The 26,125-nt window shown below is 43.8% G+C and overlaps 2 protein-coding genes across 14 annotated transcripts in view; one reads left to right on the top strand and one right to left on the bottom strand.

Annotated features, from left to right (window-relative positions):
* Window positions 1-6,770, bottom strand: part of RIOX1 (ribosomal oxygenase 1) — a 36,970-nt gene extending 30,200 nt beyond the window's left edge. For 4 of the 5 annotated variants that reach the window (XR_012036890.1, XR_012036891.1, XR_012036892.1 and 1 more), the window contains exons 1-2: window positions 4,287-6,770; window positions 3,681-3,855 (exon numbers count right to left, since the gene is read on the bottom strand). Coding sequence is in view for 1 of the 5 variants with exons in the window: in XM_072839264.1 (XP_072695365.1) it covers window positions 4,703-6,706 (2,004 nt within the window). In the remaining 4 variants the exon portion in view is untranslated. Of the gene's footprint in view, window positions 1-3,680; window positions 3,856-4,286 lie in introns of those variants that run through there. The other variant, XM_072839264.1, reaches the window with a different exon arrangement.
* The window catches only part of HEATR4 (HEAT repeat containing 4), a 61,093-nt gene that overhangs the window by 28,615 nt on the left and 6,353 nt on the right, over window positions 1-26,125 (top strand). For 4 of the 9 annotated variants that reach the window (XM_072839259.1, XM_072839256.1, XM_072839257.1 and 1 more), the window contains 5 exons: window positions 251-440; window positions 1,972-2,050; window positions 2,762-2,921; window positions 4,503-4,561; window positions 19,816-20,162. In XM_072839259.1, the coding sequence (XP_072695360.1) occupies window positions 251-440; window positions 1,972-2,050; window positions 2,762-2,921; window positions 4,503-4,561; window positions 19,816-19,974 (647 nt within the window). In that variant the 3' untranslated portion in view covers window positions 19,975-20,162. Of the gene's footprint in view, window positions 1-250; window positions 441-1,971; window positions 2,051-2,743; window positions 2,922-4,502; window positions 4,562-19,815; window positions 20,163-26,125 lie in introns of those variants that run through there. The other 5 variants (XR_012036889.1, XR_012036888.1, XM_072839263.1 and 2 more) reach the window with 4 other exon arrangements.

Genomic DNA, 26,125 nt, shown 5'->3' with positions numbered 1-26,125 from the left:
TCCTCCCTCTTCATTCCCAGAGGAATCTTTTGGAGATAATGTCCTACTCTAACATATCCCTAAAATTCTAATGATAATTGTCATACAAAAGAGAAGGTATCAACAAAATAGTTTAATATTTGCAATACTTAATTTAGCAGGCAGCTGTCTACATTACTATTATTTATTAATAAGGCCATTTCTGGATGTTAGGATATAGCCAATTCTATCTTAAGTGACAATGGAACATGCTACCTTCTAATCTCTGCAGCTTTGGGTCAGATTGGCCAAGTGAGTCCCCAGCTGACAGACCTCCTGCTCTGGGCTATCCATTATGAAAAGTCACCAGGTGTACGACTAGAAGCTTGCCGTAGCATCCTAGCCCTCAATCTTCAAGGGGATCGGGTCAGAGACACCTTCCTAGATGTGCTGCTCCTAGAGAATCACGAGGCTGTTCTAAAGTAAGCTCTAAACCTGATTCCTGCAACGACTTCTTGTACTGCTAACTCTCCTAGCCTTGTTAACAGGATATATCCCTGCCTTTCCAGGATGCCTAATGGCTATAAAAGCACAGGCTCACCTGTGCCATTCACATACCTACCTGAGTGGGTAACAGAAAAACTAGCCTAAATTAGATGGCAAGTCAGGTCATGCAGTTCACATACCTGTTCTCCATCCCAGGTGGTTTTACATTATTTATTCACCTAATATTTATCAACTGCCTATTGTGATGACAGGCTTTAGAATAAAAAAGATCGGGGTGCCTGGGTGGCTCAGTGGTTGAGTGTCTGCCTTTGGCTCAGGCCGTGATCCCAGGATCCTGGGATCGAGTCCTGCATCAGGCTCCCCACAGGAAGCCTGCTTCTCCTTCTGCCTGTGTCTCTCATGAATAAATAAAATCTTAAAAAAACAAAAACAGTTGAGACCAGAGTTTGAATCCCATCTCAGGCATACACTAGCTATGTGAACATGAGTTAAGTTACTCAAACTTTCTGGGATCCCTGGGTGGCGCAGCGGTTTGGCGCCTGCCTTTGGCCCAGGGCGCGATCCCGAAGACCCGGGATCGAGTCCCACATCAGGCTCCCGGTGCATGGAGCCTGCTTCTCCCTCTGCCTATGTCTCTGCCTCTCTCTCTCTCTCTCTCTCTCTCTCTGTGACTATCATAAATAAATAAAAAATTTTTAAAAAAAAAAGAAAGTTACTCAAACTTTCTGAGATCATTATTTCATGTATCAAATGCAGATAATAGTCTGCCAAAAAAAAAAAAAGATAATAGTCTGCCTTATGGGTCCATGGTAATGATTAAAGAGATGACATGTTTAGTATCCACCATAAGTGTTCAAGAAATGGTACCATTAGTATCTTCAAACATATCATCTTAACTTGTAATAACAAGCTAAGCATCATAACATTTTTGCAGATAAGGCTCAGCAAAACCATAGAATTTAGGATTTTTGTCTGATTCCTACCCCTATATTTTCCACTCTTAGGCTTTTTGTTGTTGTTGTTTTTTAAAGATTTTATTTATTTATTCACGAGAGACAGAGAGAGAGAGAGAGAGAGAGAGAGAGGCAGAGACACAGACAGAGGAAGAGTCCCTGATATGGGACTCGATCCCAGGACCCCGGGATCACGACCTGAGCTGAAGGCAGACACTCAACTCCTGAGCCACCGGGTGCCCCTACCTTTTTTTTTGGGGGGGGGGGGGGATAAGAATGGTCTGGGGCACCTGGGTAGCTCAGTCGGTTAAGCATCTGATTCTTGATTTCAGCTTAGGTCATGATCCCAGGGTCGTGAGATTAAGCCTGGGTCAGGCTCCTGCTGGGCAGGAGTCTGCTTAGGATTCTCTCTCCCTGTCCCTCTGCCCTTCCCACTCCCAACTCTCTAAATTTAAAAAAAAATTTAAAAACGGGTAAGAACAACAACAACAACAACAACAACAACAAAAAAAAACGGATAAGAACGATCTAAGAAGTTTCTCTTATCTTTCAGGGAAATTGACCAGGCAATGAAAATACTCAACTTAGAAAATGAAGGAAACCAAGAAATGCTTCAGGAGATCAAGAACAGGGTAAGTGCAAGCTGTGTTTTTAAGAGAAAATTCAGGGCTCTCGAGTTATTCAGAACCTTTTCTCCATCACAGAAATACTTTCTACAACCACAAAGGTACCGTATTTTCTGAAGATACAAAACATTCATGCAAGATCAGATTATAAAATTCTGGTAAAAAGACAAAATAAAAATAATAGTCCTGTCAATCCTATAAGTAACCTTCAAAATGGGTTGTTCCTGAAATACTTATTTTTCTTTCCCTTCCCACTTTCTCCCCACCATCAACTAAATCCAAGTTATTCTTTTTCACAAGTAGACCTAGAGAAGGAATGAGTAACTGGAGTTAGCCCCCTTGTTTTTCTTCTTTTTAACTTTCCTTAATCTCTAACCTGGGCTCTCACCAAAGGAATGCTCTAGTTGAACAGGTAGTTCAACTAATTTTTCAAAGTTGCTAAATGAGATTAAGAAATAGAGGGAAAGGACTTTAGATTCTTTTCACAAAACCAGCTTCACACCAAGCAAGCATTTCTTAGCAGATTCCTTTCATCATGCCCAAAAAGCTAAAGTAGGTGTTTCATTAACAGTTATAAAAAATGTTCAACCAACATCAGAAAAATGCGCTGAGGCATTGTACCACCTAACACCAACAGGCACAATGCGCATTGTTCATGGTTTTTGATGATTTGCAGCCTAATGCAGGTTTTTTTTTCAGTATCTTTTTCTGATCTAGATTCAAACACTAAGCCAAAAGGACTTGCTGACACAGAAAATATTCAAGATGGAGAGGGTCATAGGAAAAGTGAAGGAGGAAGCAAAACGTGTTTACTTGCAACCCAAGGAGGGGCAAAAACCACTGAAACTCTGTACTTTACTACAAGAAACTTTTCAGGGTAGGTTTTCTAGGGGTGAGTCGTATGCCCTGACTCCTTTAACAAGCCTTTTCTGGGATCTGGACATTTGGGGAGTTTAGTTTCTAGCCCTGTAGGATGAGTCAGGAAAGGCTGCTACCTTTCCTTTTTGGCTACCATCCTCTCAGTCCTTTTATATTTTTCCCGCCTGCTCCCTGGATTGCTTTATGTGCTATTTTGTCCCTTTAAAAAAAGAAAAAAAGAAAAAAAGATGAGGTAGTTCTAATTGAATGGATTTGAAAGTTAGAGGTCAGGATGCCTGGGTGGCTCAGCGGTTGAGCACCTGCCTTTGGCCCAGGGCATGATTGTAGAGTTCCGGGATCAAGTCCCACATCAGGCTTCCTGCACGGAGCCTGCTTCTCCCTCTGTCTCTGCCTCTCTCTGTGTGTCTCTCATGAGAATAAAATAAAATCTTTAAAAAAAAAAAAAAAAAGAAAAGAAAGAGGTCAAAAAATGGGGTTAGGAAAACAAGAGTATGAACCAAAACAAAAACTACTGTTAAGTTTAAGCATCCAAACAAAGCCTTGTAAGTTTAACTTTTAATAGCAGTTACCTCTGGAAAGTGGGGCTGGAGAGAGAGCTATCACTTGATGTACATCCATGCTTTTGCAATTTCAAAAAACTTCATAAACTTCTAAACCTTATATAACTACACCTGTCAGTTATGGTGATAGGATCTTAAAGTTCCAGACACAACCCTAAATGAAGTGCAGATATCAAGCTATACCAAAATATACTTACAAAATCTGTGTGCCCAGGCGTAGCAGCAGCCTCAGATCATTCAGCTGCCTACCAGCCACCACCCCAAACCTAGGTCTTCTGGTTCCAAGTCCACTGCTCTCTCTCTGGTACACCAGGCTCTTTTCCACCAACCATGAGAACATTCACTTTCCAGGTTTGGGGAAGATTCCTCCAACTGCCAGAAAAAAACGAGAGTGGAAAGTAACTTGCACACCAGCCTTCCTTCTTGGCCAGCTTGCTACAAGTTGGTTGACTGAGGCACAACCAGGTGACATGCTGCCCCTTTGGGAGCAATGCCAGCCACCGATGCAAGCCAAACACTGAGCAAAAACATAACATACCCTTAACTTTTCCAATAGGATTGTGCTATTTGGGGTTCAAGTAGCATGACTAAAAGAAATTACCCCCAAAGTTATAAATTTGGCCCCAATCCTACAACCACACCGTTACCTTTCACTTCAACCATTACAGATTTTCTCTATCTCCCCCCCTCAATTCCTTCAAACTATGTCACATAATAATCTAGCCTTTAAAAAGAAAAATATTATTTGGCACTTTAATAACTTTTCTAACATTCATACAAACGGTAACAAACAGGATACTGACCCCAACCCTCCCCCCAAACTGAGGAAAGAGAACTCAAAGAAAGGATGCAAACTCTAAATAAAAACTTCTAATGTCTCAAGCAGAATGACACAGCAAGTGCTATACAGTACACAGAAGCCTGAGGGTGATGATGAAGCTGGTGCTCTGAAATGATCAGGGATCAAAGAAATAACTGCTTTTTCCACCTCCAACTTCTGCTTTTACTTTTGTACCTAGATGAAGTGGTGATTCCTAGAAAACCGTCTGAAACTTGTGACATTAAAACAGTCATAAAGGTAAATGTGACCAGTCATAAAGGTAAATGTTTATCAAGGTAAGAACGAGTCCCCCCCCCCCCACAACCCCTCCCCAAAAAGGTGGTAATGGTGGTAAGAGAGAATCACGGTCTTGCACCCAGCAAATAACAAGAAACTAGTTCAGGTTAGAGGCATCTTGGTGAGCAGCAGCCCCTTGTCATATAACATGGTTGCCAAGGAAAGCTGGTCCTCCACTGTGTCACAGGGCAAGTCCCCTACTCTCACAAACTCTGGGTAGGAGCGGAGCAAGAGTTCCATGGCATCAGCTTGCTGAGGGTATATCTCCAAGCACTTGGGTTCTTCCAGATGATAAACACGGGAGTTCTCCACTGTATAATAGAGAAACAAATGGCCTCCCTCACCCACCAGCCGCGCTATCCCATCCTGGAGCATGTGCACTTCTGTTTCTGTGGTTAACTGGGCCCCAACGTTTACAGGTTCTCCAGCCTCCCAGCGAATTGGGAGCCCATAAACACTTAGTGCCTTCTCCCTATCAGTCAACACAGGGGGCAGAGAGTCGTGGATGAAGTCTTTGGCTCGCTGGTCAGCCACAGCATCGACAGGGGCAAAGTGTCCCAAGCGGGCAACCAGGACTCGCACCTTCTCCATAAAAGCCGTTCTTCGTGGATCCTTAGAATCCGAATGCTGGGCTCCCATGTAATCCATGAAGTCTCGGGGGAGACCCCTTCGGAACTCCACGTTTTCTTCCATTGCAGCCTGCACTGCCAGAGGCAGTACCGCCTCCAGGAAGTCGCCCCAGGTATTGCGCTGGTACGTGGATAAGGTGAGGTGCAGAGAGTGCACACCATCCTGGCATTCGGCTTGGTGAATAAAGCCCCGGGGAAAATAGAGCAAATCTCCAGGTTCCAGCACAGTCTGCAGCACAGGCTCACCGAGGTCGTCCTGGCTGAAGTTGGGACTGGATGTCAGAGCCAGCTCCTCAGTCGGGACCCGGGGTCGGTACACACGCCAGAGTTTCCGACCTTCCAGCTGCAGCACAAAAGCCTCGATGTCGTCGTAGTGGGGAGCAAAGCCCTGCGAGTTGGGGGGCGTGAGGTAAATGTTGGAGCCCGCCATGCTTCCAAACTGCTCCTGGAGCACAGCCAGAAACTGCCACACGGTGGTCGAAAAAGCCTGCGGACAGAGAAGGCGCAGGGAGCAGCCGGCCTGGTACAAGGACCAGGCGGCGGCGGGGAGCGCGCGGCCGGGTGGGTTCAGGGTCTCGCGCCGCCCGTTGATGTAGCGAGCGGCGTCCAAGTGCTGCCCGAACTGCACCTCCTCGTGGCGCAGCATGGAGTCCAGGTCCGCGGTGGAGAAAAGCCCCTGATAGTAGGCGTGGTCCTGCCGCCGCACGAGCACCGCCTCCCGCTCCCACAGGCGCCGGTAGAAATGGTCCGGCGGCATGGGCGAGATGAGCCACTCGAAGAGGCGCGCTGCCCGCCGCCGGCTGCTGGGGATGCGGTTCAGCTCGGCCAGGACGCGCTGCAGCGGGGAGTCCCAGGCCAGCTCCCCGCCCGTGCCGTCCACCTGCGGCCCCGACAGCGTGGCGGGGGCCGCGGACGGCGGGGCGGCCGCCAGGTGCTGGGCATTGCACAGCAGGGCCGAGGCTTCCACCACGCGGGGCGGCGCCGCGGGCACCTCCAGCAGGCGCGCGGGCGGCGCGGAAGCCGGCACCAGACGCGCGGACAGGGCGGGCGCCTCCACCAGGCGGGCCGGCGGGGTCGGGCCCTCCACCAGGCGGGCGGGCGGCGTCTGCGCCTCCACCAAGGCGCGGGGGGTCTGCAGGGAGCGGGCCGCGGGCGAGGCCTCCCGCAGCTCTGCAGGCCCCAGGTGGCCGTACGGCTCTCGCCGGGCCGCGTCGGGGATGGCCGCCGCCCCACCAGGCAGCGGGTCCCCCGCATCCTCGACCGTCGACTCCACCCTCGAGTCCTCCGAGTCCTCGCTCGGCAGCGTCTGGGCCCTCAGTGCGGCCATGCGGGACGCCACGCTTCTCCTCAGCTGCCTTCGGATCTTCCTGGGCCTCAGGGGCAGGGCGAGGACCGACCCGCTGTGCGGCTGCGGCTGGCGCCGGCGTCTCAACCGTCCGCGCCTCAAGAGCCCCCCGCTCGCCCGGAGCCCGTCCATGGCGGGACCGACGGGTCGTGGAGGCGGGCCGGGCAGGCTAGAAATGGATCTCGCGGGGAGCGGCTGCGGGGCACTCTGGGAAAGGGGCGCGGCCTCCGGCCGCCTGCGGCTTGGCCACGCCCACCCCGGCTCCTCCCTCTGGCCCCGCTGGCGGTGCGCGGCTTCTCTCCGCGGTAACGGTGTCTGTCCAGGGCGGATCTGCAAGGGTTCCGCGCTTGCGGAGCAGCTACAGAACCAAGTTGCTGGGGACTTTGGGAGAAAGAAAGCTATTTAATTCTTCTTTCCTTCTTTAGTCTCTATTTATTGGAGTGTTCCCTAGGATGTCCTCATTTCTGAACAGCGTATTTCCCAGCAACTTTGCACGGGACAACGCACAATTCTTATTTTCAAGGAATGTTCTTGGGCAAAGACCGAGATTCCTCAGGCAAAGTTCAAACCTCGGGTGCACCGGGTCTTCTTTCTCAGCAGATGACGTAAGTGATTGACTCCCCAGTTTCCTTCCTTCCTTTGACCAATCCAAAAATTTCAGTCATGGGGGGGAGGGGCGTCTGGCTGGCTCAGTGGGTAGAGCAGAGCGTGTCAGGATTGTGAGTTCAAGCCCCACCTTCGGGGTGGAAACTACCTTAAAAAAATGAAGAATGCAAGGATAGGCAAAAATCTCAGTCATTGCCCTCTCTATGATACGGGAAAGAAGAGCTTTTCTACTTTCGTTCTTGACATCTGTCCTTTCAACCCCATCTGGGATTTTGTTTCATTAGCAATGACTTCTCTCAGAATCTTGGATCACACCTTCTCTGAATCTTAAGCTGACCTCTTAGATCCGAGGCTCTCATTCAACAGGCACTATTAAATGTGGTAGACATAAAGGTGTAATTGTTGACAAAGAGCAGCCACTATTCCATGTAAACATTGTTGCTTTGTACATAAAGATTACATGTCTTCATATGAATCATTTGAGATAAATTTCCAGGAATAGAATTGCTGGGTATAAGGGCAAGATAGTGTTTGTGATTGTTAATAAGTTTTACCAAACTCCTTTCAAAAGGAAAAAGGATCTGCCAAGGAAAAAAAATCTGTAAAAAAAAAAAAAAAAAAAAAAAGGATAAATAAAATCTTAAAAAAAACAAAATCATAAATAAGTCTTTTTAAAAAGGGGGGGGGTAGATTTGCTAAGGGACGCCTGGGTGGTTCAGTGGTTGAGCGTCTGCCTTAGGCTCAGGTTGTGATCCCAGGGTCCTAGGATTGAATCTGCCATCGGGTGCCCTGCAGGGAAGCTGCTTCTCCCTCTCCCTATGTCTCTGCCCCTCTATCTCTGTCTCTCATGAATAAATAAATAAAATCTTTTAAAAATAAAAGGGGGAGGGATCCCTGGGTGGCGCAGCGGTTTGGCGCCTGCCTTTGGCCCAGGGCGCGATCCTGGAGACCCGGGATCGAATCCCACGTCGGGCTCCCGGTGCATGGAGCCTGCTTCTCCCTCCGCCTATGTCTCTGCCTCTCTTTCTCTCTGTGACTATCATAAATAAATAAAACTTAAAAAAAATATTTAAAAAAAAATAAATAAAAATAAAAGGGGGAGATTGCCAAATTGTCCTTCTGAAGAGTTTACAGTGTTGCAAGCAATTAGTAGGTTAGACTACATGGCTTATAGGGCCTTTTCAGTGGTTCTGTTTGATCCTTCAATCCTCTTCAGTCACACTTCTATCCAAACACTTGCCAAAGCTGGGGTGCCTGGGTGGCTCAGTTGGTTTCATATCTGATTTCTGCTCAAGCTCTATGTCAAGCTCCATGTCTGGCTCTCCTCCTCCCTCTCCCCCTGCTTGCTCGCTCACTCTCTGTTAAATAAATGAAATCTTAAAAAAAAAAAACTTGCCGAAGCTTTTAGGTTTTACCCCTGCCCTTGTGTCACATTCCTCCTTTAAAATTTCTGACTGTGGGTGGCTCAGCAGTTTAGTGCCGCCTTCAGCCCAGGGCGTGATCCTGGAGTCCCGGGATCGAGTCCCACGTCAGGCTTCCTGCATGGAGCCTGCTTCTCCCTCTGCCTCTCTGTGTGTGTGTGTGTGTGTGTGTGTGTGTGTGTGTGTGTGAGATAAATAATTAAAATCTTTAAAAAATAAATAAAATTTCTGACTGTAATATGGTCTATTACAATGGTCCTCAACTGGGACAATTTTGCCTCCCAGGAAACACTGGGGGTGGGGGTGGAATGTTATAATATGCACTGGGTAGAGGCCAGAGATGCTGTTAAACACAGTGCTGGGGCACCCTGCCTGCCCCCTCCCAACTATCTGACCCAAAATGTCACTCGTGCTGAGACCAAGAAATCTTGGTCTATTGTAAGTAGTCTCCCAACTGCTCTCTAACTTTGATCTCTCCCTGTGCCAGTTTATAACACAAGTAGCAACATTAATTTTCTCAAGTTGTGGCCCCAGACTTGCCATTGCTCCTCAAAAACTATCTGGCACTCCATCAACCAATCCAAGCTCCTTAGCTAGGTTCTGAAGTCATGTAATGTTACAGCTTTCTCAGTCACAACTCCCCTAAGCTCTACTTCTAGAAGTTCAGCTATTTGCTGTTCCTTGCCAATATTCACTGTACCTTTACTCATGCTGTTTCCTCTAAATGCTGTCCTCCAAACATCTGCGAAATGCTTATTAAAGCCCGTTTCACATTTCATCTCTTCCCCAGTCTCTCCCTTCTCTCTAATCACAAGAACTTTGACCCTTTCACGGGAAAGGGTCTTGTATTTGTATTTGTATATCATGTACTGGTTATTTTCCTTCCTAAACTGTAAACTTTCCAGGATGGTGGGATTTCAAGGAAACGACTTCCATATGCCTTTTTCTCTTGAGTTTAGTATACTGCCTTTCACACAGAGGGTGCACAGGAAATGTTTGTGGGAAGCTGACCCACAGAATTGATTCCTTCTTACTCATTATCTGTGACATTAGCTGAGTCAAGTTCCTCTCTCAGGTCTCAGTAATCTCATCTGTAAAATGGGAATAATAATTGAAACTACTACTTCATTGAGTTGTGAGGGTAAAATAATGCTTATAAGGCACTTAGCACAGGGTCTAGTATAGCGCTAAACACTTAAAAAATGGTAGCTATAGGGACTCCTGGATGGCTCAGTGGTTGAGCATCTGCCTTTGGCTCAGGTCATGATCCCAAGGTACTGGGATTGAGTCTCTCATCAGCTCCCCACAGGGAGCTTGCTTCTCCCTCTGCCTATGTCTCTGCCTCTCTGTGTCTCTCATGAATAAGTAAACAAAATCTTTTAAAAAATGGTAGCTATAGGAATAATAATTTATTAGTATGGAGCAAAGTCCTGTAAGACAATTTGTGTGCCCCGGCCCAGTTTGGAGGAACTTGGAGTGGGGTGAGACAGGAAGCTCTTGAATTCGACAAGGTGACAGATGGAATGGGGAGATTAAAATTATTTTTGCATATGCTCTATAAAAGTTTAAGTAAATCAGCCAGCACCATATCAGACAAGGCCATTGTGTAAGGAACTGCTCTGCTGGTTACCAGACCAAGAGTTAAAGTATGAGCTTGGGGGGTTCGGGGGGGTAAGTGTGGAAGTATGAGGTTAGAACAAACGATATTCTCCCATAATCTGTGCCCTAGTTTAGGGCTGCAGTGTCTGGAAGTAACAGCATGGGGGAGCCCTCTTCCTAACTGACACACAGGCTGTGTGTGCTGGCAAGGCCATAATATCAGATCCCCTGGGGCAGTGTTGGAGAGGGCAGGTCTGGTTTGTCACTGGGAGCTTTAATTGCCTTTTCAGGGAGAGTGGTTTTCAATAGGCTTGGGGACTTACCCTACAGTGAACCAGGGGGATGCACCGTGCTTGGCGCACAAAGCTGGGGTAAAAACTCATCTTGAAGAGGGCTGTAAATTTATCTTTTCCACATCCTGTACAAACATCTCCTCCCAGTCCTTCCTGTGACCTCATCTTTTTCTTTTTAAAACATTTTGTGATTTCCTCAAATAAAGAACGTTGTTGCTATCTGTCTTCTAGATTCCCTTGTAACTGTGAGGCATCTTTTGGAGGCTGACTTATTTTAAATTTCATCACTTTTCCTGTGCTGCTACTTAGTTCTCACTATAAGAGCAGATATCAATAACCATCTTCAGAAATACAATTGAATGACATGGAGTGATATTCTTAATGTATCTTTAGGTGGGAAAAAACAGACAAAATAAGTATTGCAGTAGGATCCCATTTGGGGGACATTTATGCATGTATACTGTGTATATGTATACCTACCTATTTATCCATATATCCATACTGTTAAAAAACAAAATTTGAATACATTTGAATATCTAATTTGCTTTATTCAACAATTTCTGAATAAGGCAGCATCCTATCTAGCAAGTAGCAAGGAACTCCAAGTTATACAAAATGGCAAGTTTCTTTTTTTTTTTTTTTAAGATTTTATTTATTCATGAGAGACACAGAGAGAGAGAGAGAGGCAGAGACACACAGGCAGAGGGAGGGGCAGGCTCCCTGCAGGGAGCTCGATGTGCTACTCAATCCTGGGATTCCAAGATCACACCCTGGGCCAAAGGCAGGCACAGAACTGCTGAGCCACCCCGGCATCCCCAAAATGGCAGGTTTCTTATAAGCAGAAAGAGGGTGGAACAAAGAAGAGTGGATTATTTCAAGTAAGGTTACCTTCCCTTAGATGAAGGCCCCTAGGGGGTCTTATCATGCATATTACCTCATTGATGCAGATCTGGAAATTCCAGACAAATTGGTTTAAAATTCTGCTCAGAGAGACTAGAAGTGCAATTAGATTAGGTGTTGAGGCTTGGTGAGGTTTAGCAAAACTGACTCCTTTGAGGCCTGCTGTTTCTAAGAATATATACTACTAAAGAAAGTTAGCAAGTCTTTATGCCACAATATTTAACCTCTATCTTTTGGATGGTGTGATTCAAGTGATTTTTACTTTTTTATTTGCTTGTTTGTATGTTCTGGGTTTTCTATGCAAAATGTATATTGTTACTGAAACCTAAGTTTGGCTGCCCATCACTCAAAAGGCCAATACTCAAGAGATGAGTTTTCCGGAGAGGAATATGAGCTTTATTCAGGAGGCCAACCACCCAAATAAGTCAATTCCCAGGCTTCTGCCTGGCCCAAGATTTTTTTTTTTTAAAGATTTTATTTATTCATGAGAGACACAGAGAGAGAGAGGCAGAGACACAGGCAGAGGGAGAAGCAGGCTCCATGCAGGGAGCCCAACAAGGGACTCGATCTCCGGTCTCCACGATCACACCCTGGGCCCAAGGCAGCACTAAACCGCTGAGCCACCCGGGACTGTCCTGGCCCAAGATTTTCAAAGGGGTTTAATCAGTTAAGGGAGTGCAGTGGTCTGTGGCATTTCTTAATTATGAGCAGACATGATGATGCCAGGTACAGGGTTATTGTGGTACTCAGATGTTATGCAAGAAGTTCTGGATTCCCAGGTGCCTGGGTGGCTCAGTAGGTTAAGTGTCCGATTCTTCATTTTGACTCAGGTCATTATCTCAGGATTGTAAGATGGAGCCTTGCATCAGGCTTCATGCTCAGTGGAGAGTCTGCTTGAGCTTCTCTTTCTTTCTCTCTCTCTCTCTCTTGCTCTCTGCCCCTCCCCTGCCTCAAATAAATAAATCTTAAAAAAAAAAAAAAATGAGGAAGAAGTAGTTTGGTTCGTTGGTAACCAGGAGTTGTGCAAGAGTAAGCACTCAGTTCTTTCTGCAAAGGAGGGCAAATTCTACAGATTCATAAAGGGAAATCAGTAAAGTCATTTGTGTGACCTTAAAGAAGAAAAACCTTTTGCTAAAAGATTGCTGGGCTAATTAGAAAGCTAAAGGGATGTCATATTTGCTGGCCTCTGTGGTGGCCTGGTAACATTGTGGTCCTTTATTCTCCAAGGCCAGTGGCCTACAAATCTCAAAGAAAGTAAATTAGTTCAGTTACAGATGAAGGGCCTTAAGTCAGCAAGCAAGGAGCATGTAAATTTGAAGCACGTTAACCCTTAAGACCAGCTGGAATGTTTTGACAAATCACTTGTGCAATTAAAAATACAGTGTTTTCTAAACAACAAACTTAACTTTCCCAAACTCGTCTTATTTTTCGAGATCTCCAATCCAAACGTCAGTTTTGCCCCTTTGTTGTATAAGGAAAAACCCAGTTCTTTCCTCCTCCCGTGTCTTTTTGTTATATGTATAAAGATTTTATTTATTTATTCATGACAGACCACACACACACAGAGGCAGAGACACAAGTAGAGGGAGAAGCAAGCTCCATGCAGGAAACCTGACATGGGACTCGATTCCAGGTCTCCAGGATTATACCCCAGGCTGAAGACGGCACTAAACCGCTGAGCCACCAGGGCTACCCATCTCCTGTGTCTTTCTTATGTGTCTCCTTTACTCTTCACATACAGAACACTCACAACACTTCACTTCTGACATTTCTGGTCACCAGCTACATGAGGGTTTTTTTTGCCACAACAAGCAATTCTCTGCAACACCAGCTGGGGGTGGTGAATTTAACTACTTCTAACACTATCTACCTGAAAATAGCATCCAATTCCACAGGTTAAGGGCTCAACCCCAAGACTGCTCCCACCCTACTTCAGATGCCAATTGCAAGTAGTAGGTCCCCAGGTTACCCTCAACTTCTGTCCAATTTTACTACAAATTAAAGGGGGTTATGAGGTTCCCACAACCCCTCCTTGGGTTCAAATAATTTCTTGGAGTGGCTCACAAAACTCAGAAATATTTACATTGTCCAGTTTATTAAGGATGTGATAAAGGAGGGCACCTGGGTGGCTCAGTTGTTTTTTGAGCGTCTGCCTTTGGCCTGGGTCATGATCCCGGGGTCCTGGGATCAAGCCCCACATCGAGCTCCCTGTTCCTCGGAGAGCCTGCTTCTCTTGTCTCCCATCCCTCACCCTGCTTGTGTGTACGTTCCCTCTCTCTCTGTCAAATGAATAAATAAAATCTTTAACATTAAAAAAAAAGGATATGATAAAGGAGACAGATGAACAACCAGACCAAGAGCTACATGGGGAGGTTTGGGAGGGTCCTGACAGCAGGAGCTTCTGTCTCTGTGGAGTTGGGGTATGTGTCACACTCTTAGTTTTTTTTTTTTTTTTAATTTTTATTTATTTATGATAGTCACAGAGAGAGAGAGAGAGAGAGGCAGAGACTCAGGCAGAGGGAGAAGCAGGCTCCATGCACTGGGAGCCCGATGTGGGATTCGATCCCGGGTCTCCAGGATCGCGCCCTGGGCCAAAGGCAGGCGCCAAACCGCTGCGCCACCCAGGGATCCCACACTCTTAGTTTGGATATGTTCACCAACCAGAAACCCTCCGAGCTCCATACTATTGGGATTTTTATGGAGGCTTCCTCTTAAAGACATGATTACTTAATAACTTGGTTCCTAGCCCCTCTCCCCTCTGTAAAGGATGAGAGGTAGACTGCAAAATTCCAAGCTTCTAATCATGGCTTGGTCTTTCTGGTGACCAGTCACAACCCAGAAGCGGGCCTAGGATTACCTCAATAGACCAAAAGATGCTCCAGGTGCTCTTATCACTTAAGAATTTACAAAAGTTTTAAGGGCCCTGTGTCAGGAAAGGGGCCAAAGACAAATATTAGAACAAGAGATGTTCTTAGTGTTATTATTATTAGGAAATTATGAGGTTTTCAGTAGTTCTATGCCAGGAATGGGTGTGTGTGTGGGGGGGAAATCAATAGATATTTTTCTATTATCTCACAGGTGATATACACTGAATCACAGATTCCTTTAAGTACTTTTCCTTTATGAAGAAAGGATAATATGAGAAGTTGTTGAAAGGAGAATAGGAAAAAGTGAAATAAAAGTGAAATAAAAGGAAAGTAAAAATGTCCAGGGCAGTGGTTCTCAACCCAGTGATTTTGCCCCTACGGGACATTTGGTGTTGTCTAGAGACATTTTTGTGGTTGTTACAACAAAGGAGTTTCTGCTGGCATATAACTGGTAGAGGCCAGAGATGCTAACAAATGTTCTACAGTGTACAGTACAGCCCTACAACAAAGAATTATTCAGCCCAAATGTCAATAGTACCAAGATTGAGAAACCCTAGTATAAACTTTTGGATGACTTCATCAATATAAAAATGTGAATGTCTTTAAACCAAGTAATTGTACTTTTGGGAATCTATTTTTTAAAATATTCACCCATATGCCCCTGGCTGGCTCAGTTGGTAGAACATGCAACTCTTGATCTTGGAGTTTTAAGTTTGAGCCCCATGTTGGGTGAAAAGATTACTTATAAATAAAATATTTAGGGGTGCCTGGGTGACTCAGTTGGTTAAGCATCTGCCTTTGGCTCAGGTCATGATCCCAGGGTCCTGGGATCGAGATCCACATCAGGCTCCCTTGTCAGCAGAGAGTCCGCTTCTCCCTTTCCTCTAATCCTTCCCCCTGCTCATGTGTACACTCTCTCTCTCTTTCTCATTCTCCCTTAAATAAATAAATAAGTAAATAAATAAATAATCTTTAAAAAACCCACAACTATATACATTTATATATGGTTTATTTATTGAAAAATTTTTTAAGTAATCTCTACACCCAACATGGGCTTGTATTTTCAATCCCCAAAATCAAGAGTCACATGCTCTGCAGACTGAGCCAGTCAGGCGCCCTAGTTTCTTTAAAACCATATATATTATGTGCATATGTATCTGCACAGCTGAATATCTGGAAAGATATATACCAAACTGAAGGCAGAAGTTGTCTCTGCGAATGGAATTATTGGCAATAGAACTTTCACATTTTATTTTATACATTACTGATTTATTTTGCTTAAGGCCTCAATGACTAGGCCTTTGCTTTGGCAAACATGAGACAGATTACAGTCTAACTTTGAGACTGCTGAGTTACTAATTTGTAAGACTAATTTACCAAATTACTGTAAATCGGGAGTCAACAAATTTTACCCTTCTAACCAAAGCCCCAAAACCAGCCTGTCTCCTGTTTTTTTTGTGTTTTTTTTTGTTTGTTTGTTTTTTTAAGATTTTATTTATTTATTCATGAGAGAGAGAGAAAGAGAGAGAGAGGCAGAGACACAGGCAGAGGGAGGAGCAGGCTCCATGCAAGGAGCCTGACATGGGACTCCATCCTGGGTCTCCAGGATCACGCCCTGGGCTGAAGGCGATGCTAAACCGCTTAGCCACCAGGGCTGCCCCCCTCTCCTGTTTTTATACACTCAGTAGACTAGAATGATTTTTATATTTTCAAATGGTTGAAAAAATCAGAAGGAGAATAATATTCTGTGACATAAAATATATATAAAATTTTAATTGCCGTGCCCACAAGTAGACCTATATTGGAACACTGCCACACTCATTCATTACAAAGTGTCTGTGGCTACTTTAATGCTGCAACAGCGTAATGGAGTACTTTTGAGACAAACTGACCCCCAAAACCTAAGATATTTATTAACTGGCCCTTTACAGAAAAAGTCTGCCAAATCCTGATGTAAGTCGTGAAAGATGCTATCTAGGATGTTGAACTTCTGGGACGCCTGGGTGGCTCAGCGGTTGGGCGCCTGCCTTAGGCTCAGGTCATGATCCCGGGATCCGGAATTGAGTCCCACAACTGGATCCCCGTGAGGAGCCTGCTTCTCCCTCTGCCTATGTCTCTGACTCTCTCTCTCAGTCTGTGCCTCTCATAAATATATAAATATTTTTTAAAAAAAGAATATTGAACTTCCAACTCTCCTGTTCATACACCCACTAAAAGAATTGTGAAGAGCTGTATCACCTCTTTGCCTTTTGAAGTTGACATCCGAAGTATTTTCACTCTGGGACACCTGGCTGGCTCAGTTGGTAGAACATGTGACTTCATGTTGGGGTCATGAGTTCAAACCCCATGTTGGGTGTAGAGATTACTTAAAAATTTTTTTTAAATCTGGGGGGAGAGGGGAAAAATATAAATTAAAAAATCTTTTTAAAAAGTGTTTTTGGGGTAGCCCTGGTGGCTCAGCAGTTTAGCACATGAGTTCAAACCCCATGTTGGGTGTAGAGATTACTTAAAATTTTTTTTAAAATCTGGGGGGAGAGGGGAAAAATATAAATTAAAAAATCTTTTAAAAAAGTGTTTTCGGGGCAGCCCTGGTGGCTCAGCAGTTTAGCACATGAGTTCAAACCCCATGTTGGGTGTAGAGATAACTTAAAAATTTTTTAAAAATCTGGGGGGAGAGGGGAAAAATATAAATTAAAAAGTCTTTTAAAAAAGTGTTTTCGGGGCAGCCCTGGTGGCTCAGCAGTTTAGCGCTGCCTTCAGCCCGGGGTTTGATCCTGGAGACCCTGGATCGAGTCCCACATCGGGCTCCCTGCATGGAGCCTGCTTCTCCCTCTGCCTGTGTCTCTGCCTCTCTCTATCTGTGTATCTGTCATGAATAAATAAATAAAATCTTTAAAAATAAATAAATAAATAAATAAATAAATAAATAAATAAATAAAAAGTGTTTTTTGTTTTAAGTTTAAATAGATGAAAAGGATCTAATTTATTCCAGCATTTACACATTACTATTTTATTATTTTTTAAAAAGATTTTATTTATTTATCTGAGAGAATGTGCATGAACAGGGGAGGGGCAGAGGGAGAGAGAGAGACTCTGGATCAGACTCCCTGTTGAGCAGAGAGCGGGACTTGGGACTTGATCCTAGGACCCTGAGATCATGACCTGAGCTGATGGCAGACACATAACCAACTGAGCCACCCAGGCACCCTACATATTGCTATTTTAAACTATAACTAAACATCACTCTTTAAAATGTTACATCACTCTTTTAAATGCATCCAATTGAATCTACATACCATAATAGTTTGATGCCCACCATCATCCACTAAAATAAAATGAATAAAGCTCTTCTTTAAAATTGAAGTTATCATTTTTTTAAATTTTTATTTATTTATGATAGTCACACACAGAGAGAGAGAGAGAGGCAGAGACATAGGCAGAGGGAGAAGCAGGCTCCATGCACTGGGAGCCCAACATGGGATTTGATCCCAGATCTCTGGGATCGCGCCCTGGGCCAAAGGCAGGCGCTAAACCGCTGAGCCACCCAGGGATCCCTGGTTTATCATTTTGACACAAATTTCCATTTCCATTTTGAAATAACTTCCACAAAGAATTTTATTCTAATATACTGTATGTTTATGCTTGAAAATATTTTTCATCATCATCACATCACCTATAACAAAAATATGTATTTATATTGAGGTTCCAGTTATCTTGTCATAGTCTCATCCTTCCTGGTATCCCTGATCTCCTAAATGATTTTTTTAATAGCTGAATGCATTAAGGATCACCCTGTGCTATATAGTTCTATGGGTTTTGACAAATGTGTAATGCCATGTGCCATGTATCCATCATTTCGGTATCATACAGAATAGTTTAACCACACTAAAAATCTCCTGTGTTTTACTTATTCCATCTTTCCCTCTCCACACAAATACCTAGCAGTCACAAATCTTTTAATTATCTTTATGGCTTTGCTTTTTCCGAAATGTCACATAACTGAAATCATATATAATGTAGACTTTGCAAACTTCTCCACATGTGTATGTGTAAGGTCCTCTCAGTGTGGGATGGAGCTGGGAATGGAAAGAGATGCCTGTATCTGCCACTGCCATTCACCTATTTTGCCCATCCCCGCAACCCCCTTGCCCTCTGTCAACCAGCAGTCTGTTCTCTTTATTTATATGTCTGATTCTGCTTTTTGTTTATTCATTTCTTAAATATTTTTTGGTTTTGTTTACTCATTTTTTAATTTTTTACTTTTATTTTTTAAGTAAACTCACAACCTCAAGATAAAGAACCACTCACTCTGCTGACTGAGGCACCAGGTGGCGCCTCCTCATTTTTTTTTTTTTTTTCCTTTTTAAGGTTTCACATATGAGGGCAGCCTGAGGGTGGCTGAGGGTGGCTCAGCGGTTTAGCGCGGCCTTTAGCCCAGGGCCTGATCCTAGAGACCCCGGATGGAGTCCCACATAGGGCTTCCTGCATGGAGCCTGCTTCTCCCTCTGCCTGTGTCTCTGCCTCTCTCTCTCTCTCTGTGTCTCTTATGAATAAATAAATAAAATCTTAAAAAAAAAAAACAGATTCCACATATGAGTGAAATCATAGGGTATTTGTGTTTCTCAGTCTGACTTATTTCATTTAACATAACACCCTCTAGATGCATCCATGTTGTTGCCAATGGTACAATTTCATCCTTTTTTATGGCTGTGTAATATTCATGTGTGTGTGTGGGGGGTGTATCTCACATCTTCCTTACCCATTTGTCTATGGATGTATGCTTAGGATGTTTCTGTATCTTGCTTATTGTAAGTAATGCTGCAAAAAACATAAGGATGCATGTATCTTTTCAAATTAGTGTTTTTGTTTTCTTTGGGTAAATATCCAGTAGTGGAGTTATTGGATCATATGGTAATTCTATTTTTAACTTTTTGAGAATACTCCATACTGTTTTCCACAGTGGCTGTACCAATTTATATTTCTACCAACAGTGTGTGAGGGGCTTTTTTCTCCACAGAGGACATCCCTCTTAGTAGTCCATGGAGTAATGCAGAAACCTTGATTGATATTAGAACTACCTAGACTCCTGAGGATGTTGTACCCTAGGTATAAGCCCCACCCTGGCCATTACTACATTGGTTTGCGGGGTTGAAATAGAGCAGTGCTACATCCCCAAGGACTCTTCACCCTGAATGAACCACCTCCTCAGCACATCCTAGGAATAGATCTCTTTAGTCATAGCTACAAGAGTGTCCCATCACTCTATGCTACTTTTGAATAATAGTAAAGACATAAGAAAATGCAGGCTAACTGCAAAGATTATCACGCAGATGCCCAAGCCTTCTTGGGTGGTAAATTCAGGCATATTTGCCACAATAGGCTTCTGACTGGGGTCAAGGGGAAGACAGGTCTTGAATTCTATTTTCTTATTTATTATAGTAGTTCATAGAGGCATTTTGATAAACCGTGGCTGAAGAAGCTTTCTCTTTGAGTCTACCCTTTACATGAGACCACACGTTTGGCATTGGCATTCATGTGTTAATATTTCTCTGCAGCCTGTGAGGCCCCACACACCAAATCCCTGGTCACAGAGTCCAGTCCTCAACCTAAACACAAGAAGCAGAAGTCAATCGTCATGTGTGAAAGATCTACGCAGTGCCCGGGAGAAAAGGATTATGATGGGACCATTTGGATCGGACAACCTGGATCTCTAACAGGATAAATACTCAGAAATTTTTTCCAGGGTCATGTTCTCTTCCCTTGGAAGGAAAGGTAATCATTTCTAGGATGAGCCTTCTCTTGCTCCAAGATAGACAGCAGTGGACCTGGTAGTCACATTGTTTTTTAAATTGGTATTGTACAATCTCGTTGTCATTATGTTTATAAAGAAAAATCTATTTAATACTAGTCCTGGCTTTTTAATGTGCACCATTTACACAAAGGGTTAAAGAAAATTGACATCACATTAGATGATTGAGCATATTTTCCCATATCCTAGAAAAGTTATATACTAATTATAGGTCAGAGCTCCAAATTTTACTAGAGTAGAAATATTGAAAGACCCATTATCCTGTGCAAGCTATATAAAGAGCCCTCTGAAACCCAAATACCATTTGTCTAAGAAAGAGAACAGCTTGGGTGTTTTTTTTTTTTAATCTACAAGTCTAGACTTGCTCTAGAGCAGGTTCTTTACAAGACTGTTACAAGAAGACCAAACTGGCACAATCATTTTCCCTTGCACCACCACAAGTAGGCATGAACACTTTGAGATTCCTTGGAAGCATCACTGCAGTTTAACAATGCTGATTAACAATTCTCATGAACCTCAAGGTACCCTAAAACTTTATTATTTAATTTAATTTATTTATTTATTAGAGAGAGAGAGAAAGCATGAGTGTGGAAGGGGCAGAGGGAGGGGGAGAAACAGACTCCCTGCACAGCAGGGAGTCTCATGCGGGGCTTGATTCCAGGACCCTGAGATCATGCCCTGAGCCAAAGTCGGATACCCAGGGGCTTCTACCTTTATGCTTTAAAGATTTAGACATGATGGAAGAGTTGCAGACTGTACGTATCATTAGATAGGATTATGTAAGAGCATACTGATGTAGGAAGGCCAGGTCAAAGACCCAGAGCCGGTGTTGCAGGACAACAAAGAGGGTCCTTGGCTTCACACAGCATAGAAATCAAACTCAAGCCAGCAGGAAGTGAGAGCAGAGTTGAAGACATAGAGCAGATACAGATAGAGCATTTGAGAGATTCTGAAAGGAAAAGGAGGATGAGGCTCTCTTTGCTTGGATTTGGAGTTTTTATTGAGGATGATAGTCTGGTGTACAAGTCCTCTAAGGCATCCGGAATCTGGCCAAAACAAAGATGAGTGCTCAGGCGTCCTCCATAAGTCACTTATGCCCTGGAGCCAGGGGTCTTGGCGTCAGGAGCTGATGGTGTCTGGAGCCAGTGGTCTTGAAAAACAAATGTGACCACCCCACCCAGTCACTCCTTAGATGTTATCTATCGTGCTGCAAGACTCCAAAGAAATCATTAACTCCTTGACCTTTACAAGGAAGACATGCATTATTTGTACTATAAGCCATGGTTGCAGGGCAGGAGTCCAGGTCCTAGCAAGAATAGAAGCAGGAAAAGGAACAAAGAATAAAACCAGCTTTTTTTCATGAGGTCCCTTCAATTTCCCTGTCTCAATATCACACACACACACACACACACACACACACACACACAAAATCCCCTAGGAGGAGGAGAAATCTAGAATTCAAAGTAGTGTGACTCCAGCTTTCTTTCCTAAAAAGTGATTGCTATTTACACCTTAAAAAGCTTTGGGACTGGGACACCTGGGTGGCTCAGTGGTTGAGGGTCTATCTAGCTCAGGTCATGATCCCAGGATTCTGGGATCAAATCCCACATCAGGCTCCCTGCAAGGAGCCTGTTTCTCTCTCTGCCTATGTCTCTGCCTCTCTCCCTGTGTCTCTTATGAATAAATAAATAAATTTTTTTTTAAAAGAAGCTTTGGGACATTTACAGAGGAAAATACAGACAATGTGAATCTCTCCCTCCCTTTTTCTTCCCCTAATCACATCCTCTCCTCTGGTGACATTGTTATCACCAGCAATATAAAAAGCAATAATTCCCACTATGAAAGCCTCACAGCAATAGGACACAGGGACAAAAGGACTTTGGGGGGAGTATCAGTTAACTGCATAACAGAAAATCTTTCCTTTTCCTGACTCATGTAACCCACGTTTTTATTTATTAGTTTACACATTTCGTCCAAGTGAAATAGGGATCCAAAAAGCACCATCTCATAAATCGAGGTTATTTCCACATCTATTAAACCTGAGGATTCCGGGATCTGGCTACCAAGAGGCATTTGAGACAATAAAGAATTTTATACGAGTACTTTCTCAGCCCCTCTAGCTTTAACTTTGTCATTTCCTAGTGAAAGGACTTTATTGTGTATGCTGCCTTGCTGGCAAGAACTAGAGAGCCCAACGGAACTCTTCAGTCAATCAGCAAGACCAAACAGAGCGTCTCTTAGAACATCTGCACTGTGGGAGATGCAGAAGCGCAGAAGAAATGGCCCTTGTACTCGAGGAGTTTACAAGGGGTTTTATAAGACATACATATAAGGATCTTTCAACGACAATATGCTTAATCTAGTAGGAAATGAGTGGCACCCAGCAGATGTGCTGTAGCAGTCAGGGTGGGGATAGGTGCCACAGTAGTCATGGAGACACAGGAACTTTCTTGGATATCAGACCACGCACAGGACTTGGATAGCACAGAGGGAGGAGGGAAAATCTTCCAGGTGATCAGAAGGACAGTACTAAAGGCTGCAGGAAGAAACGAGCTTGGGAAGGGCCCGTGACTGCTCCTTTTTCCTCCTCTGTTTCTAAATTGGTTTACTTGTTTTTTTGTTTTTTCTAAATTGGTTTACTTGTTACTCTGTGATAGAGGAGCTAGACATCCATTCTCCTTACCCTCATGCTTTTGCTAATCTATTCATATTAACAAAATATGACAAAATACTCCAGGAGTATCACAAATCCTTTATAAAGAGCCTTGCCTATCCTTCTTAACTGAGATATCTGTAGGACATTCTCTTCAGTTGTCTCCTTTTCCTTGTTCTCTTTTCATTTTCATCTCCCTTTCTTCAGCCACAACATGGATTATCTCCACGGGTCAATTAAACAAGTGACAGCTCCCTATCCTGCTCTAAAAGGAAGCTTCTGGAGGGCAGCCCTGATGGCGCAGGGGTTTAGTGCCGCCTGCAGCCCAGGGCGTGATCCTGGAAACCCTGGATTGAGTCCCATGTCAGGTTCTCTGCATGGTGCCTGCTTCTCTCTCTGCCTGTGTCTCTGCCTCTCTCTGTGTGTGTCTCTATGAATAAATAAATAACATCTTTTTAAAAATAAATAAAAATAAAAAATAAAATAAAAGGCAGCTTCTGTTTGGCCCAGCACATGGGAGAAACACTATGTTGTCCTTCTTTTGGTTGAGAGCTAGAGAAAACGTCCATTTTTCAACCAAGATTCACATCATTACTAGTTTACATCTAAGTTATCTTCCATTAGTGAATTACCATCAACAGCAATCTTCCTGACCAGACCAATAGCAAAGTGGGGTAAAAAGGAAAACATTTGTGTTAGAATTTACTCTTGGGGTGCCTGGGTAGCTCAGTCAGTTAAGCATCTACCTTAGGCTCAGGTCATGATCTTGAGGTCCTGGAATCGAGTCCAATGTCAGGCTCCCTGCTCAGTACAGAGTCTGCTTATCTCCCTCTCCCTCTGCCCCTCCCCATCATTCATGCGTTCTATCTCAAATAAATAAAATCATAAAGAATTTACTTCCAAAATCTCCTATTGGTTATCACATAATCCAACCACCCTACCATCATTTCTTGATGATCTGTATTGTCAGCAAATACTTACCAAACATATGTATTATTTACTCACCATGGGTATACCAGGAAGCATTTTTTTTTAAAACATTTTTTTTATTTATTTATGATAGTCATACAGAGAGAGAGAGAGGCAGAGACACAACAGGCAGAGGGAGAAGCAGGCTCCATGCACCGGGAGCCTGATGTGGGATTCGATCCCGGGTCTCCAGGATCGCGCCCTGGGCCAAAGGCAGGCGCCAAACCGCTGCGCCACCCAGGGATCCCCCCAGGAAGCATTTTTTTAAAAGATTTTATTTATTCATGAGAGACACAGAGAGGCAGGGGGAGAAGCAGGCTCCATACAAGCAGCCCGACGTGGGACTTGATTCCGGGACTCCAGGATCATGCCCCGGGCCGAAGACAGGCACCAAACTGCTGAGCTACCCAGGGATCCCCCAGGAAGCATTAAGATTGTTTCTCTCACTTTGAGGAATTTTTCCTCTAGTTGAATGAAATGTTTGTTTGAAAAAAAAAAAAAAAAGAAATGTTTGTTTGTTTGTTTGTTTGTTTGTTGGCAGCATCAGGCCTTTTCACATGATGTGAAGACTTTTCACATGATGAGTTTTCAGAATATTTCCCACTTGACTGAACCTTAGCACACTCAGGCTGCTCCCATATGTTCCTATCACCATCAAAAAAACATTTCTCAAAATTCAGGGAAATCATCCTAGCAAGTCATGGAGCCAGGCAGCGACTTGGATTCCATCTCCAGAAGTTACTATGGCCCTCCTCATTGACCCAATGAGGTCCCATTCATTTTTGCCTGCCTGGGCTGAACTGGCACTTTCTACACCATGGGTTTGGAAAAGACTGTGCTTTATATGCCTTTCGAGATCATCCGTCTGTCCTCTTAGGACTTCTGTGGGAGACCAATTTAGAATACAGTCTTACATGTTAGGGTTTAGACCCTTTTGTTTTCATTTACCTACCTACCTTTCTTTCACCTCAACAGTTTTGATCAAACATGCAAGTGTGTAGTAGTACAGGTAGCTCTTTCCTGAAATTCAATAATAGATGATTAATTTAATCTATTTTAATTCTCTAACATATTCATGATCTCAGAAAAGAAAAAAAGCTTTAAATTTAACTTCTAGCTCTCTTCACTTCAGAATCATATAACTTCACATTGCTCATTTATCCATCAGCAGAGCAGTTGAGTTTAAAGCTTCGAGAAGAGGGGGTCTATAGAGAGGATTCAGAAAATCAGTGCCTTCATTGGACCACACTACCCCATTGACCCCAAATTGTTGTTTGGAGTACTTCACCCCAAAAGGTCATGGAATCCCTGAATGCCCATAAGTTTGAGACTCTCACAGACAAAGCTAAGTAAGGGAAGACATCCGACTTCTAAGTCTTTGCAAAGGCAATATGATGTGATAGAAAAATGGTAGGCTCCAGTTCACATTTCCTGCTACTCGTAAATTTGAGACTTTGTGTCAGATTACATTAGCATTCTGAGCTTTACTTTGATCATTTGTGAAATGGCAAGAATAATTCTCATAGGTCCATTTATAGGAGGTGGTTCTCAATCGGGTTGAATATTACTTTTTTTTTTTTTTTTTAAATGCTGCACTCCTGGACACCTGGGTGGCCCGGTCGGTTAAATGTCTGCCTTTGGCTCAGGTCATGATCCCTGGAGTCCTGGGACAGAACCCCACATTTGGCTCCCTGCTCAGAGGGGACTCTGCTTCTTCCTCTGCTCCTCACCCTGCTTGTGTCCTCTCTCTCTCTCTCCTAAATAAATAAATAAATAAATAAATAAATAAATATTTTTAAAAATTTATTTATTTATTCATGAGAGACACACAGAGAGAGACAGAGACACAGGCAGAGACACAGGCCGAGGGAGAAGCAGGCTCCACGCAGGGAGCCTGATACGGGACTCGATTCCGGGTCTCCAGGATTAGGCCCTGGCCCGAAGGCAGTGCTAAACCACTGAGCCACCTGGGCTACCCAATAAAATTTTTTAAAAAAGAAAAAGAAAAAATAAAATGCTCTAATCTGTGCCATACCTCCAGCAAATTAAGTCAGAATCTCTGAAGGTGAAATCCAGACATCCCTAGATTTTAGAAGCTTCACAAGTCATCCTAATACGCAATCAGGATTAAAAATACCTGGTAAGGGTCCAAAAATGATGCTTGTTTCAAATCAGCAATTGAAGTACTTTCGGTATGTGTTCTAAGATTGCACCACTAGGTGTCGGTTTGACCATACAAATCAGTTCTCAGGAGCTTCTGGATACCTGTTGTCAGGGTAATGACTAAGTACCATTACCTTAACTATTTGTTGACTATCTACTTTATGCCAGTCACAGTGCTGATGACTCTTAAAATGTTTGATTTGTAATCCTATATCAAGTAGGCAAGATAGGTATTGTCCCAATCATGAGGAAGCAGAGGGTCAGAATGACT

Source organism: Canis lupus, chromosome 9 (genome assembly GCF_048164855.1).
Source record: "Canis lupus baileyi chromosome 9, mCanLup2.hap1, whole genome shotgun sequence".
In the NCBI taxonomy this organism is placed as follows: Eukaryota; Metazoa; Chordata; class Mammalia; order Carnivora; family Canidae; genus Canis; species Canis lupus.
Note: the sequence above shows the minus strand (reverse complement) of the source record. Positions and strands in the feature narration are given on the sequence as shown.